Genomic DNA, 17,392 nt, shown 5'->3' with positions numbered 1-17,392 from the left:
TTATTCGATTATATAATATGGAAAATATATTTGGATGGATAAAACTCATATTTTCGATTTTTTTACGCACATGGAGGCTGAAACTAGAGATGTCAAAAATGGCTATCGGGATGGGCCTGACCTGGTTTTTTGACTCAATCTTCATATTTATGTAGCAGGGCATTTTGAGATAAAAGTGCAACAACCCACCATGAAAATTCTACAAACCCCTGCCTTGTGCGTTAGGGTTTTCTTCATTCAGTTATTTCTACAATCTAACAAGACCAAAAACATGCCATTAAAATGATTGCAATCTTCATTAAAGAGATTAAACGACCATCAATGGGTAGAGGTGGGTGCGTGGAAGTCCAGACACCAAACAGAACACGCAAACAAGATATCAGGTACCTATGTACGAGGCGATGAAGTATATATTACACTCAAGTACACAGCATATTTGATGCCTGTTTCAAGAGAGAACGTAAAAGGAAAGGTTCTCAACGGATCACCAAGTTTCGATGTGTAAGTCGAGTAAATTTCGACATGCTATTATTATATTTTTCGAAAAGGTTCTAGTTTACTCTTTACTTCGTCAACATAATAACATAGCCTCCCAAACCTAGGAGATTTCCAGAGAAACAGAATGCATAACAAAAGCAAACAAGATAGATAAATATTTCAGTTCTAAAGAAAATTTCGGATGTCCAACGACTTCACATCGGGCACTTCCTCATCCTTGAATTCTTCCCTGTAAGAGTTTGGTGTCAAGAAAAGGTTTGGGCGAACAAAATGTAAAAACCAAATTTCCAGAAGCTTGACACGAAATTTGTAAATAAAGAACTCTCTAAATCTTCATAAAGAGAAAAGCATGTGAATTAGAGGATACCGCTTCTTTTGAGTTTCCATGGCCTCAATAGCGTCCTTCTTCAGTTCTTCCAGCTGAGCTTTAGCAAGTTTCTGTTCCAACTGTTCCTCATATTTGGGTAACTCTTCTTTACGGATGCCAAGCCTTCGTTATCGACGTTCATGAGTAAAATCATTATATCATGCACGTAAGAATAGAAAGTTGTAATATACTTGCTTTCGGCCAAACACAGTGCCAGATCTTAAACAACAAAGGCCAACCAAACATTCCAGACCATCGTCCCTCGGATTTTCTGTAACTTTCATATTTACATATTTTAAGAATTTTGAATTTTAATTCTTACACTTACTTTTGGTTGATCTTATCAAATTCTGCTGCAAGGAGGGCCATTCCCTTCTTGTCATTTCTCATAAGGGGCTTCTTCAGTTCTTTCTCAACTTTGTCCAGTGCATCCATCATCATAGCTTCTGCACCCAGTTCATCAACAAGGCCACGCCTGCAAAAGGTTATTATAAAATGAACAACAAACGAAAGTAGACCTGATTATGGCTCCTTTCCGAACATGAAATAAAACCAGAACCACATTAAAAAAACCGGAACCCAAACTGATATGTTACATCTCAGTTCCAGTAACAGGAAATAGAAACTCAAACCGAAACAGGAGTCATGTGGAACCTAAAAGTCCTCGAGTTTTAACGTGAGGAATATACCTCAACTTGATTCATCTTATTTAAACTACCTGATTGATTTCTATAAATTAAAATAGAAAATGAAATATTCTTAGTTTTTGAAATATATTTATTGAATAATTAAATTTAATTAGTTTCGCAACCTTAGGAGATGCAACACTATTTTTTTCTCGACCGCTAAAATTAAAAGAACAAAATTCTGTTAGAATAGGTTCAGATATAGCCAAATCAGATTTAGAATATTCGAGGATTAGAGCCGAAGCATGTTCAAGTGGTTTGGTTAAAAATAGTAAGTTTTGGGATTGTCATCAAGATTAGATGAAAGAGTGTGGTTATAATTCGTACAAGGGTTCTAAAGAACAGCAAAAATCAAATTAAGCTGTCACATCAAAATTTCATTTAGAAAATTCAAACATCCACAACGAATAGCTATATTTTTCGGCAACCAGCTTAATATAATCACATGACTTTAGCCTAGGAAATCTAAAATTTGGGTATTTTGTTCATTTATATGTTCATTTCCGGGAGATAAACATGGACCACAGAAAAGAAAAAAAAAAGACAAACGGCAAACAGAAAAATAAACTCCATGAAGAAAATATAATCAAAGCTTTAATGCAAGAACATACTTGACTCTTATGTCCTTCAATGCCAGCAAATAGGATCGAGCATCAGGGATACCTTGTGTCCGTGTTTCAATGGTGTATTTGATCCTCTGTGACTCAGAGAAAAGATCAGCCCTGCAGGATAAATCACACCAGAGAACATATGAAGACTAGGAATAAATCAAACATCATCAGGACGCCCAACAAATTTTTAATAGAACAAGGAGAATTTTACAAACACGAGAAATGCCATATATAGAGAATAAATTTATACATGGTAACCATGTTTCCTAAAAAATCAAAGTGAACCCAGACAATGTTTAAAAAATATTGTATAAACAGGAAACTGGATAGAAGGATGAGAGAGTCATTATGCAGCAAAAGACAAAAAGTCTAGACCACGCAGAATTGATCAATGAATTATTTCTAGGAAGTGAGAAAAACATAAAATGAGTGATTTCTACGTTTTCAACAAGAGATTATAGACATCATGTTCTTCAATGGGTCAAACAAATATTAGCAGATATTTGTTTCTATAACGTTTTAATCAAGTAATACTTCATCGAACAATTAGCGAAAAATAATTTCAATAGAACGGTGAAAATAACTTGGGTCTACAATAAGAATATACCCAACGATAGAAGGTAAACTACGACCCAACACTCGGTCACCATGGAAAGTAAAATCAATTATTCTAATTAGGTTTTTATGTTGAAGAATATGGTTTATTTGTATGAGTCAGACAAAAGGGAAGGAAATTTAAAAAGGGCATTACAAATTTACAATCAAGATTCAATATAATAACAGTAACAACATCTTACTTTTCCCTAACAGTCTTCATAACCTTGGCATAATCAGCCACTGCAGCCGGATCATCAGGATCTATAGTAATCTTCTCTTTTCGAAGAATCCCTATGGCTGTGTCGAATTTCTTCTTAACCTCAAGAAAAATGCCCTTCAACATTTCTTCATAAAAATGTGCAACAGTAAGCAGCGCATAGTTTAAATTTAAAATCATCAAAAAGCTCAACATTTTGAGTCAGAAAACCTTAAATATCAGATTCACTAAAATACACTTATTGAAAAACAATTCATCTCTGACAACAATTAAAAGAAATAAACTTGAAAACCTACCACGACCAACCAACAAAGCAAAGTTTTCAAGAAGCACGAGGAAACATACATCTATGCTGCTATTAACGTAACACCTGAAGTTAAGAAATGATGATTGGAAACCAGTAACAAAAATATACCCTCAGATAAAACTAAAAACCAAATCAAAAGAAAATTTTGCTGAATGCATTCATGATTGAACAGACAACACTCTGTATCAGCACCACTGACAACTAACTCATTTTTCCGTAACAAATCTTCGTTCAGAACATCCAAATTCACTCCATGCTGATCTCTGCTGTCTCTTTCCCTTCCACCAACAGTATTGATGCAAGTACTTATTTAAGTTTTCATTAAATGAATGGAGTGTGAACTCCAAAGTATTATCTTCTGTATGATTGAATATCAAACATGGTTTGTATCAAACATTGAATTCTATACCAAACAATACAAAAAGTGAAATTAACTGAAATATACATGTTATCAGCAGGATAATATCGTATGAAATGAAACCTAGGCACTGTAAAATAAATTAAAGAGACAAAGGGAATCAAAACGCTGCACCAGAATTTTGAACATCCCTTATCCAATCACCACTCAAAGCCCAGATTCAGTCCCCTACTTGTTTTGCATGACATTAGACAATTTGCATGAAATGAAACTTAGACACTGTATGATAAAATTAAAGAGAAAAGGGGAATCCAAAAGCTGCACCAGAATTTTGAACATCCCTCATCCAATCCCCACTCGAAGCCCAAATTAAGTCCCCTACTAGTTTTGAATGACATCAGACAATGTAGATCACGGTTAATATGAGACACTCAAAAGAGAAGAACGATGGAGTTAAAATTGCTGAACTATTTTTTAAGCAGAGAACTTCAAGATGCAACTTATTCGATTTTCTCAGCCTCTTTCCTACAAAAATTCCGAAAATTTTGATACCCATTTCGTCATTGTCACAGACTAAATTTTAAACACAATTACAGATAAGAAAAATCAACGATTCCACAAGGAAAAAACCTAACATCAACAGTAATAACAGTGGAAAAAATAGATTTAGAACTCACCATCACCCTTTAATGCAGGGGGATTCGAGCCAGCTCCTTTCGCAACGCCACGAGCTGGAATAGCATACTCCGATCGTACAAGAAAACTTTGTCCACTATACACCTAGGAAAAAAATTAAAAATCCAATTCACACATATCTGTAATACAGCAATAATCAAAAGCAAACGCAATAATTTAAAGAAATTTTTGCTCATTATATAAATAGATCTATGAATTCAGAAAAAAACAATAAAAACGAAACCTGGCGAATAGATCCGAAGCGGAGGCGAGTGGAGAAAGCCATTTCTGGTTGGAAAGAGCAAATGCCCGAGTTTCAGTCTTTGGGGTTTTCAACTGACCTAGTTAAATTTCTTCGTCCTATGATTTCATGGAATAAACCGATTTCATGGAAGGAAGGAACAAAATAAAAATACAGAGGTTTTTTTTAAAAAAAAAGAAACTGAAAACGTCGTCGTATCAATGAGCAACGCCTGCTCTTTATAGGCCACGGATGTCCGGGCTTTATTTTATATATATTAAGTCAAAAATTTGTACGAGACAATCTCGTATTTTGTGAGATGAATATATTATTTGGGTCATTCATGAAAAAATATTATTTTCTATGCTAATAGTAATACTTTTTATTGTGAATATCGATATGGTTGACCGTCTCACAGATAAAAATTCGTAAAACCGTCTCACAGGAGACCTACTCATATACTAGTGCACCGATGCACGTGTTGCGTGCTTGTATAATATTTTTTATAATTTATTTGATTTATATTTAAATGAGGATCAAAATATAATTATAAGAAATAGTGAGGGACTACACTGTAATATTGATATATAAATTAAAAAATAAATTAAAAAATAAAAAAAATAAAAAAATGATCTCTGTGAGAATTAGACATATAACTTAAACCTCAAGAAATAATGACTTTATCCATTAAATTATATATAATTGTATTAAAATTTTAACTATTTTATTAATATATATAATTATTAAAACAGACATGACACTAAAATTAGTTACTCTAACTCTAAGTGTCTCAAACTTTATAAAATAGTAGACAAAAACTTGTGTTAGACGGTTTCACGGGTCGTATCTGTGAGACGGATCTCTTATTTGAGTCATCCATGAAAAATTATTATTTTTTGGCAAAAACTTGTGTGAGACGGTCTCACGGGTCATATTTGTGAGACGGATCTTTTATTTGGGTCATCCATGAAAAAGTATTACTTTTTATGCTAAGAGTATTACTTTTTATTGTGAATATGGGTAGGGTTGACCCGTCTCACGGATTAAGATCCGTGAGACGGTCTCACATGAGACCTACTCTTATTTTTTATGCTAAGAGTATTATTTTTTATTGTGAATATGAGTAGGGTTGACCCGTCTCACAGATTAAGATCCGTGATACGTCTCACATGAAACCCATTCTATATAATATAGATAGTATAGATGTGTGTTCGTATTGATTAGCAGATATGGTGCAAACGGTTCGGTCCGGTCCGAGCTAGGAAATATCGTTACGGTCAAATTCAAACAGTTCGTTGCTTATTTTTTTAAGATTTAATCACGAATCATTAATTTAATTCATTTTATAATATTTTAACAATATTGGAAATAATTCTAAATCCTGTTTTCGATATAACAATGATATTAAATGTTGAAAATCATTTGAAAAGTATCTAAACTCTCGACATATACTGCCTATTGCCACAGTGCTTGTCACACTTCGTATTATTTTGTTGTAAAAGTCATGTATTCTTTAACTAATTATATAAATTAGTAGGAATAAGAAGAATATATAGAAATAAGAGGTAAAAAGAAAAAGCAAACTCGATTTTGTGTAATTATTAAGTAAATGTGGAACCTTTGTAAATACAAGTTGAATTATTTAATGGGCAGACACTTGTTGGGCCCTGTGAAACTGGTACCATTATTCCGTTGAATAACACTAGAAAACTTCAAATATATAATATAAAATTGCATTGTAAAAGCAATAAATTTTGACAGCGTAAAATGGTTTCTATATCATCTAAAGCAAAAATATGTGTGAAACGATTTTACAGATCGTATTTTGTAAAACATATATCTTATTTGAATTATCCATGAAAAAATATTACTTTTTATGCTACGTCTCATAGATAAAGATTAGTGAGATTGTCTGACAAGAGACATATTCATCATATAATATTGATAAATTTGATACAAAAGAGGACATTAACCCCCGATTTTATGTATATATATCCAACAAGCACATTTGGATAAATTTTGGGTTCCAACTTAACGACAAGCTACGACGACTTGTGATTAAACATGAGAAATATAATAAGATAGTATTTGGATAAAAAAATTATATTCAAGTTTAAATTGGGTTAGATAATTTAAAATACATCTCCAACCAATGCAGAAGCTATTGAGAAGACACAAATTGTTTATTTCTATGCTTGCAATCCACGTCCCATAGAAGAATGTCCAATGCATCTAAAATTTCCCAGCAATCTGCACTCAACAAACCTACAGGATATCATGCAAAATAACCACTTACTACCTCAAAAAAGTTGCATGTAGATTTAAAAGATGATAAGATCATGGCATACAAACAAGGAGCTCAGCTAAGATATCAACTTCGCAAGTGTAAGCTCAACTCCACAACATTTAGAGACAAGGAAACATAAGATGTTCAAACCTTGAAAGAAGAGTCTGAAAACAAGATTACAATCAGTTTGAATCGGACTAAAATGAGCATGATTAGTGGTTCTAATGAAAAGGGACGTCACAAACTTCAAAGAAATGTATATGTCGAATAGAAATAATAGCTATGAAGTGTCAGCCTCAGGGAAAAGACTTACATAAGGACAAAATTAACGATGAGTTAATCAAGTGGTATATCTGCATCAGCAGGCACAACCACCACGTTGCTCTGTCTCAGAAACAGCTTCTGTTATGCCATGAAAGTATCTGTGTGTAGAAAATTTAAAAGGCAAAAAGGGAGCAACGTTGCTTAGATGAACTTATAGAAGTTTGATAAATCAAATGTAAGAGAACAACAAATTATTTAGAGAGACAGGGATGGGAAATTAAACAAATCTCAGGTAAATTGAAAATATAGGAAAACATCTGGTAGTTCTTATTCAAAATTAGCCAATGTCATAACGGGTTACTTAAAACCCGATATCTTTGCATTACATAGTGTCAGGTCTCGCGCAGAAATATTCCACCCGAATAACTTGTTCGGGTTACCTGAAGTTTGGAGAGGAAGAAATGTTCATACAAAATCCTTGGAGCAACGAGCAATCTAAAACCCCACTCATACGTAGATGGAAGGACACAGAACTATATCTAAACAAATTCCACAAATCTCGGAACCACACATGCATCAATCAAATACACAATTTCCACATCTTAAAACCCAACAACTTCCTCTCACATTGAAATTCTGCAAAGCTTCAGTGGAGATAGTAAAATTCTTAAACAATGGCTCAACAGAATCAGGCTAGCCCAAAGCTCAATCGAAACAGGGTATGAACAAAGCTTTGGCACTTTTTTTTGTCAGCCTTAGATGGATCTTTCAATGTATTGTCACTTGCCATTTTCACCACAGGAAATAATCACCATAGGGAACAAACATACCATAAATATGTTATTTGAATTTGACACTCATTTTAATGATACCATGTTATTATCACGACATCAACCACGGAGAAAAGTCGCTCGCACTCCTACGGCTCATAATAAATAGCTATCAAGCATGTTAGTAGTTTGTTGTTCGACACGATTGTACGTAAGTTTTTTGCCTTCGTAAAAAGTAGACATTAATAGTTACAATTAACTACTGGAAAAATTAATAACACAAAATCAGGATATCTTGATTTTTCTCTCACTGATAGTTGTGGTAATTTCTGCCATATATGCATACCTTCTATTGCTACGAAATAAATGATGCACTGGTTGAAACCAGCCAAACAAACTTAAGGAAACTAAGTTTTTCTTCTCCCTCAGTTTATATTGATGAGTTAATACATATACATGAGCTAAAAGTAGCAGGAGGAAAACAATGTCTACAAAAAATTGGTGGAGATAATCTGATTCAGGGTTGGATCGAATTTGGTGTTGGAAGCAGAATCCCACTTTAAATGGTTTGGATCTAGAACCAAAATGGATTTACTAAGATCCCGTTAAAATTATACATCTGACTACCATTTAAATATTTGACAGCATACAAAAATAAAAATACATAGATAAAACCAATATATTGCCACCAAAACAACACCCCAACACATACCGTGCACTACCATGGATTTCATAAGCACTTGGATTTTTTTTCCTGATAAACAACAAGGGTCTCATTTTTATTTGGGCAGCAAAGAATTCCAAATATGAGTAATTTGAGACGAATGGAACACATTCCAAAAATGAATTAAATTTTTGTCAGACATTTTGGTCAATGCTAATCAATTATACATCGGTTTGATAAGGATAAAATTAAACCCGAAAATTGATTGCCAGTGCTCTACACATGTATATATAGAAAATAAGAGTGAGGTGATTCAGCATTCAGATGTGATGACACATAGAGTATTTAAGTTTCGCTCACTTGTCCTGATCATTCTCAATCGCTAGCGCAGTTTTTGCAATACTCGAGAATGCGGTATCGACATCGTAATCCTCCTTAGCGGATGTCTCAAAGTAAGGTATGTTACCTTTTGATGCACACCATTCCTTGACTTTCTTCTCTGAAACCTGTATTTGACCAAATTAGAGCGAATAAACAATAATAATGGAATTTTAGAAGCACAACTGAACTTACCATGGAATAAACTGAAATCTAACCTTTGAACATATTTTTTTTTATATATTTATGACCTTCTTAAAACTAAAAATATATAAGAAGGTTGTTTTTTCACAAAATAGAACACACTTCGAGGGAGAGCCTATCCCCAAAATTTTCCCAACTTACCACTCTGCTATTACCACCATCTATATCAATCTTGTTTCCGAGTAATATAAATGGAAAAGTACTTGGGTTAGCCGGATTAGCCTGCACCATAAACCAAACTTTATTAATTCACTACAAACTACTGTCCATTTTTCTCACTTGGAGACATCACAATCAACGAGAATACATAGGTACAAGAGTTATACTGAAAATGTATTGAAATTGGGAGTTATATAGAGGTAAGATAAAGAAGCCACCAACCTGCTTAAGAAATTCTTCATACCAATTGTCCAGCGTCTCAAAGGACCGCATCACGTTCACATCATACACAAGGACACAACAATCGGCCCCTCTATAAAACGCAACTCCAAGACTTTGAAATCTCTCCTGGCCAGCAGTGTCCCAAATCTGCCAACCCAAATCCACTTACATTCCTCGAAAGCAAACACGAATTTCGACATTTAAAATTTTCAACAAAAACCTTCGAACACAATACCCAGACACTAATATGAAACCCACTTGCAGAGTGACGGGTCGATCCTCTATCTGAAGTTCCTTGGTGACAAAATCAGCCCCAATTGTCGCTTTGTACTGCTGACTGAATTTCTTGTGCACGTATCTATTTTAATCAGTCAAAGAATTATCATGATACAACAACACGCACAAACAATAGGTATAAACACTGTAGAAACCGAAATCCAATTTCCAATCTTGTACACAGAAGTTACGTACAAAAACTGCAAATAAACATACGAAGACGAAACTATCCAGATCAAAGAGTACGAAACAAAACACACTAAGATACTGGTTCATCAACGAGGTTTTGCCTACCCTGCACAAGATAAACAAAATCAGGAAAAATAATTAGAGAACAAAAACCTAAAAACCATAATACATATATATGTGTGTGTGTGTGTCTGTGCGCGCGCGCAAAATGGCATAAAAAAATAAGGAAAAAATACCCGCTGTCCCCGAGGACGATGACCTTGAGCAACGTGCGCCTACGCATGGACATTTTCTTGATTAAGGCGAGTTTTCCTAATTTATTTTTTCCCTAAAATGGATTTTTGAAAGAGAAAAAAAAGTGAGAACTGTGGTCTGTGAAGAAGGGAAAGAGAATGGAGAAAGGGGCGCCAGTTTAGATCTCTATCAGAATTTCTCATTTTAATATTCCAACGACAGTTGGATGAAATTCATAAATTTCTTTATCTAAAATTCGTAATGGTTATTTATTATCAATTTTTTAACGATTGTCAGAATCAATCAGTTGGATAAAATTAATAAAATAATTTTTTTATCTAACATTCGTAATGGTTATTTATTATCAATTTGATAACAATTCTGGTATGGTTTCACGGACCTAAATTTGTGATATTAGGTTAGATAAAAATTTGTGTGAGACGGTCTCACGGGTCGTATTTGTGAGGCGGATATCTTATTTGGATCATCCATGAAAAATTATTACTTTTTGTGCTAAGAGTATTATTTTTTATTGTGAATATGGGAAGGGTTGACCCGTCTCATAGATTAAGATCCGTGAGACGGTCTCATATGAGACCCACTCGATTAACACGTCCACCATAAAAATATTATATATATATATATATATATATATATATATATATATATATATATAATACTTCAAACTTTGCTTCCATCGCACGTCTACTCCCTCTTTGAAAATCATATCATAAAGCATAAAAGTGTATCTTTAGTGTGTCTCGTCTCATTGAACTTACAAATTCCACATAATTTAATTTGATGGAATCAATATAAAACTTAAGATTGTCGATAATTCAAACTAAATAACGTTCATTTGGTGATTAAAAAATATAGTAATAAAAAAAATGTTGGTTCGCTAAATTCTCGTAAATTTAATTAAAAATGAGTTTTTATTGAAAATGTCTCACATGTGTAGATCAATCAAACAGGTTAACCTGATATATATCTACAATAAAAAATCATATTTTTGAAAGGAAAATAATATTTTTGAGTGATTTGAGTTTTTGATATGAGACAGTGTCACGGTAATTTTTGTGTTTAATTTAACTATCGAGAAAAAATACTTATCTCAACTATTTAGCTTGGACAATACTCCAAACGCTAGGGACGAGGAGTTCACTATGATTAGTTCTTTTATCACTGTACTACTATCTTTAACTTAAATTTAGCATGCAGAATAAACAACTTCAATTCAAGGATTTCACATTTCTAATATCCAATTTAACAACACGAGGCTTTAAATGAAACTGAGTTTTTTTTCCTCAATCAAACAAAATTAAAACTCTTTCATGGTGCCAAAGCAAAATGTCTTTAATTCACGTGGGATATGACAGATATGATTGAATAAACAGTATGAAAATACAATACTAGATTTAACCCCCAAAAAAATTGGGGTATATATTAAATATCTCAATCAACCAGTTCTTCAACTAACTGTTTTGAAGCACACACCATATTTTTAGACACGACTTGGTGCAAAGGACATCGTTGTTTCGTTCAATGCTTGACTCAAATTCTACAAATGATTAGCGACATACATCATTATTTTATTTAGATATATTGATTTATTATCCTTATATTATGTATGATTAATCATCTCATCCACAAACCAATCGATGCTTCAGGTCTAATGATTTGGGGTGAGTGTGGTTGTCCGTAATCATCAGCGAATGGTCTTAATGACTCGAGCGACGAGCATTGAAAATTTTGTCACCGCACATGTGACGGATAAATAACTAAGCATGAAGGAATTTCGATCGTCAAATATTGTCGCGGAAGCATCCATATCATATTTTTTTCTGTATGCAGTCTTCGAGTTTCAAGGTCAAATAGAATAAGTCTCTTGCGAGACGGTCTCACTAATCTTTATATGTGAGACGGGTCAACTCTATCGATATTCACAATAAAAAATAATACTCTGAGCATAAAAAATAATATTTTTTCATAAAAGACCTAAATAAGATATCTGTCTCATAAAATATGACTCATGAGAACGTCTCACATAAATTTTTGCTGGTCAAATATTATAGGAGACAGACTAACAAAGCACCACAAATATTTTTGTTCTTTATTTATAAGCTCATTTGCAGACCATGACTATTGGTTGTATATATATATATTTTTTAAATGTTATTATATACATAGGGGCGACCCTCGGGTACTGGTCAAAGTTGTGCCGCTGCACATGGCTCTTTTCTTTTAAGTGAGGGTATGTTTTGTTGGAAATCATATAGCCTCCGGAACAATTCCGGCTAAAAAATTATTTTCGATCAAATCGAAACACAGCGGAAGCGATTATATAATTTCACAAATTATAATCGAACATATGAATATAAATTAACTATGAATTTAAATAATAAAAAATTACTAGAAAACTAACCTCTTGTAGTTTTCCTTTTTCGCAAATCCGAGATGTGTAAAGACCACAGCCTTCCAGTACGATCCTTCGTATCAACGGTAGTGTGTGGGCACTCAAAAACACAAAAGCTAGAAATCAAAACTTTTATTTTATTCTCTACTCTCTTTTCAACTCATGAAAAAGTAGAGAATGAATGTACCTCTATCAATAAAACCTAAGATCCTATTTATAATAATTCAAAACCAAAAATCAAATCTCATTCAAATTGAGATTCTCGACCAAAAATCAAATCTCATTCAAATTGAGATTCTCGACCAAATCACGTAGGATAGGCCAAGATATGATTTTTATTTTTTTTATTTTTGAATATTATATTTTATGTCTTTTAAAACTATTTTAAAAGTCATAAGATTTCTAAAATCTTATTAAAAATAAATTAGAATCTTATTCAAACTTATTTAGATGTTAAATAATATCTAAATTTTATTCATAATAAATTAAAGATATTAAATAGGATTTCTAAGATCTTATCAAAATGTATTAGAATCTTATTCTAACTTATTTTCAGATAGCAAATAATATCTACAATTTATTCACAATAAATTAAAGATATTATAATCAACTTTTGGACATTACCATAATAATCCAAATATATAATTATCTCATAATTATTATTTAATATAATTAATATCTCATTATCAATTATATTTATCTCCAAACTTTTGGAGTTATGGAAACATTTTTCCATATCTATACATGATTTCTAAATTGCATTTTTAATCCGTCATTAATTTGAAAGGCGTACCGGGGACCATGGACTCATAATTAGAAGCTCCAATAAATTATATAAATAATTAAACTCTTTAATTAATTTATCTAATTTATTAATTCCATAATTACTCCACTAAAAATATGGAATTGCACTCCTCTTCATTATGAAATATCTTACTCTACAAAATTGAGCAGTCCATTGATATAATCATTACATATAGATTAATCCTCCATAGACAATTCGTAATCGAAGCTAGGAATTTTCCGTTCACCTCTTCAATTACTTCTTATCCTCATTTACCATTAATTCACTAGTGAGTGGTTTAATTTATAACTTAATTATAAATTAGTTGGGCCCACCACTCATTTCTAGAATCAACAAATGAGGGAATCGTCTTTCTACTTCTCGCAAGAAAGAATGGATTCCATGTCTGTGAATTCATATTCCCAGCCATTTATTTCAAATATAAATCTAAAATGCAAGTAATGAAAAAATGCACAATTGCAAATTTTAAACAAGCAAATTAAGAATCATATTGAAATGAACAGGAGTTTATAATCACATCAGGATTAAGATTTGTCCATATATGATCATCTTATGATTTAAATAGAATTTCATATTTAACAACGGAATTTATTATGAAATATCTAATTAAATCGGTCCTAGTCGTACATAATCTGATTATATATAAATGCCCCCATCTAGATGTCTCTACATCGACGTTCCGGATAAGACAGTCACATTCATAATGTTCATGGGCCGCATTAGTAATGTTTTAATTAAAGATCCCATACTTTAATTAATTTCATCACAGACTTAATTTAAGTTTATTATCCATAATTTTAATCCTCGTGTATATATAACTTTTATATATACTAAAATCATGGTTACATCCAATAAACTAAGGATTTTACTGTGATATTCATGACAATAATATTTCATGCAAATATGTTCAATAATAAATGTCGTTTTTTATTAATAATAAAAACATAATATAATAACAATGCTTTAAGGGCACTATCCCCAACAATCTCCCACTTGCACTAAAGCATGTGAGACATGTCTCTAAGTCCTAGATTTAGCATATGACTTTCAAAAGTGTGTTTGTTCGTGGGATACGCCAAGGGAACGAGAGGAGGTTGGTTTTATGATCCTCAAGATAAAAAGGTAATTGTATCGACAAATGCCATCTTTCTTGAAGATGATTATATGACTAACTTCAAGCCTCGAAGTAAGACAGTACTCGAGGAGTTACTCAATGATGAGATCATTCGAAGTCCAACTAAAGTTATTAAGGAAACCATTAATGATACCATTGAACCAAGTCAAGATATCATACCACCTCGACGTAGTGGGAGGGTAGTTAAACCACCCCTCCGCTATCGTGAAGATGAAGAGGCAAATGTTGCTGTCACAGATGGGGTGGAAGATGATCCATTGTCATTTCAACATGCAATGGAAGATCCTGACAAAGAAAGGTGGCTTGAAGCTATGAACCAAGAAATGGAGTCGATGTACTCTAATTCTGTCTGGATTCTTGTAGATACACCTGAAGAGGTTAGACCTATTGGGTGTAAATGGATCTATAAGAGAAAGAGAGGTGTAGATGGGAAAGTAGAGACTTTCAAAGCAAGATTGGTTGCAAAGGGTTATACCCAAAGAGAGGGAGTCGATTATGAAGAGACTTTCTCGCCTGTAGCCATGCTTAAATCTATACGCATCTTACTTTCAATTGCTGCTTATTTTGACTATGAGATATGGCAGATGGATGTCAAGACGGCCTTTCTGAATGGTCATCTAGACGAGGAAATCTACATGAAGCAACCAGAGGGTTTTATAGTCCAAGGCCAAGAGCAAAAAGTTTGCAAATTGCTTAGATCCATTTATGGACTAAAGCAAGCCTCGAGATCATGGAACCATAGATTTGATGAAACAATCAAATCTTATGGCTTTGATCAAAGTGTTGATGAGCCTTGTGTATACAAGCACATCAAAGATGGAAAAGTGGTATTCATAGTGCTTTACGTAGATGACATTCTGCTTATTGGGAATAATGTGGAAACATTGTCTACTGTAAAGGGTTGGCTTGCCAAGCAATTCCAAATGAAAGATTTGGGAGAAGCAAATTATGTTCTTGGAATTCGAATCGTTCGAGATCGTAAAAACAAGTTGTTGGCATTGTCTCAAGCTACTTATATTGATAAGATGCTATTGCGTTATAGAATGCAAGATTCCAAGAAAGGTTATCTACCAACCCGACATGGAATCGTCCTCTCTAAGGAGCAGTGTCCTAAGACACCGCAAGAAGTTGAGAACATGAGACGCGTTCCCTATGCCTCTGCAGTAGGCAGTCTTATGTACGCAATGATGTGCACTAGGCCGGACATATGTTATGCTGTGGGGATAGTCAGCCGTTTTCAGTCAAATCCTGGTTTGGATCATTGGATAGCGGTTAAGAACATTCTCAAGTATCTTCGGAGAACGAGAAATTATATGCTTGTCTATTCAGGTGGAGACCTTAAAATAGACGGTTACACTGATTCTGACTTTCAATCAGATAGAGATACTCGAAAATCGACTTCTGGATCAGTGTTTACTCTTGGTGGCGGTGCCATAGTCTGGAGAAGCATCAAGCAATCCAGCACAGCCGACTCGACCATGGAGGCCGAATACATAGCTGCTTCCGAAGCTGCTAAAGAAGCTGTGTGGCTTAAGAAATTCCTATCTGATTTGGAAGTTGTTCCAAATATGAATAATCCACTCACTTTATGGTGTGACAATAGTGGTGCAGTGGCTAATTCGAAGGAACCTCGTAGCCACAAGAGATCGAAGCATATAGAAAGGAAGTACCACTTGATCCGAGAGATAGTGCAAAGAGGTGACGTTTCTATTCTCAAGATTGTGTCTGCTGACAACATCGCTGATCCATTCACCAAGACACTGCCTGCAAAAGTTTTTGAGAGGCATATGCTAAATCTAGGACTTAGAGACATGTCTCACATGCTTTAGTGCAAGTGGGAGATTGTTGGGGATAGTGCCCTTAAAGCATTGTTATTAAATTATGTTTTTATTATTAATAAAAAACGACATTTATTATTGAACATATTTGCATGAAATATTATTGTCATGAATATCACAGTAAAATCCTTAGTTTATTGGATGTAACCATGATTTTAGTATATATAAAAGTTATATATACACGAGGATTAAAATTATGGATAATAAACTTAAATTAAGTCCGTGATGAAATTAATTAAAGTATGGGATCTTTAATTAAAACATCACTAATGCGGCCCATGAACATTATGAATGTGACTGTCTTATCCGGAACGTCGATGTAGAGACATCTAGATGGGGGCATTTATATATAATCAGATTATGTAGGACTAGGACCGATTTAATTAGATATTTCATAATAAATTCCGTTGTTAATATGAAATTCTATTTAAATCATAAGATGATCATATATGGACATATCTTAATCCTGATGTGATTATAAACTCCTATTCATTTTAATATGATTCTTAATTTGCTTGTTTAAAGTTTGCGATTGTGCATTCTTAATACTTGCATTTTAGATTTATATTTGAAATAAATGGCTGGGAATATGAGTTCACAAACATGGAATCCATTCCTTCTTGCGAGAAGTAGAAAGACGATTCCTTCATTTGTTAATTCTAGAACTGAGTGTTGGGCCCAACTAATTTATAATTAAGTTATAAATTAAACCACTCACTGGTGAATTAATGGTAAATGAAGATAAGAAGTAATTGAAGAGGTAAACGGAAAATTCCTAGCTTCAATTACGAATTGTCTATGGAGGATTAATCCATATGTAATGATTATATCAATGGACTGCTCAATTTTGTAGAGTAAATATTTCATAATGAAGAAGAGTGCAATTCCATATTTTTAGTGGAGTAATTATGGAATTAATAAATTAGATAAATTAATTAAAGAGTTTAATTATTTATATAATTTATTGGAGCTTCTAATTATGAGTCCATGGTCCCCG

General features: G+C 33.3%; 2 protein-coding genes across 6 annotated transcripts; both read right to left on the bottom strand.

Annotated features, from left to right (window-relative positions):
• Positions 1-498: 498 nt before the first annotated feature.
• Positions 499-4,718, bottom strand: LOC140809910 (probable ATP synthase 24 kDa subunit, mitochondrial). The gene is made up of 7 exons (XM_073167690.1): positions 4,561-4,718; positions 4,319-4,421; positions 2,960-3,104; positions 2,163-2,273; positions 1,194-1,340; positions 866-988; positions 499-727 (listed from the first exon to the last, which is right to left on the bottom strand). The coding sequence occupies exons 1-7, from the start codon at positions 4,600-4,602 to the stop codon at positions 664-666; spliced, it is 735 nt and encodes a 244-aa protein (XP_073023791.1). The 5' UTR covers positions 4,603-4,718; the 3' UTR covers positions 499-663.
• A 1,782-nt stretch (positions 4,719-6,500) lies between these two features.
• LOC140810559 (ras-related protein Rab7-like) lies at positions 6,501-10,398 on the bottom strand. Of its 5 annotated transcripts, none has more exons than XR_012113260.1 (8): positions 10,207-10,397; positions 10,050-10,076; positions 9,764-9,863; positions 9,506-9,652; positions 9,266-9,346; positions 8,903-9,048; positions 7,158-8,632; positions 6,503-6,822 (listed from the first exon to the last, which is right to left on the bottom strand). XR_012113260.1 is itself a non-coding variant. In XM_073168405.1 (8 exons), exons 1-7 carry the CDS (start codon positions 10,257-10,259, stop codon positions 7,203-7,205), a joined length of 618 nt encoding a protein of 205 aa, XP_073024506.1. In that variant the 5' UTR covers positions 10,260-10,394; the 3' UTR covers positions 6,528-6,807; positions 7,158-7,202. The 5 variants fall into 5 exon arrangements, 3 of the variants coding, with proteins under 3 accessions (XP_073024506.1, XP_073024505.1, XP_073024507.1); XM_073168405.1 differs by having other exon boundaries at positions 6,528-6,807; positions 7,158-7,266; positions 10,207-10,394; XM_073168404.1 differs by having other exon boundaries at positions 6,530-6,822; positions 7,158-7,266; positions 10,207-10,394.
• Positions 10,399-17,392: the final 6,994 nt, after the last annotated feature.

The sequence above is a fragment of the Primulina eburnea genome, chromosome 13 (assembly GCF_022965805.1).
Source record: "Primulina eburnea isolate SZY01 chromosome 13, ASM2296580v1, whole genome shotgun sequence".
Lineage (NCBI taxonomy): Eukaryota > Viridiplantae > Streptophyta > Magnoliopsida > Lamiales > Gesneriaceae > Primulina > Primulina eburnea.
This window is presented reverse-complemented; position numbering and strand designations above follow the sequence as displayed.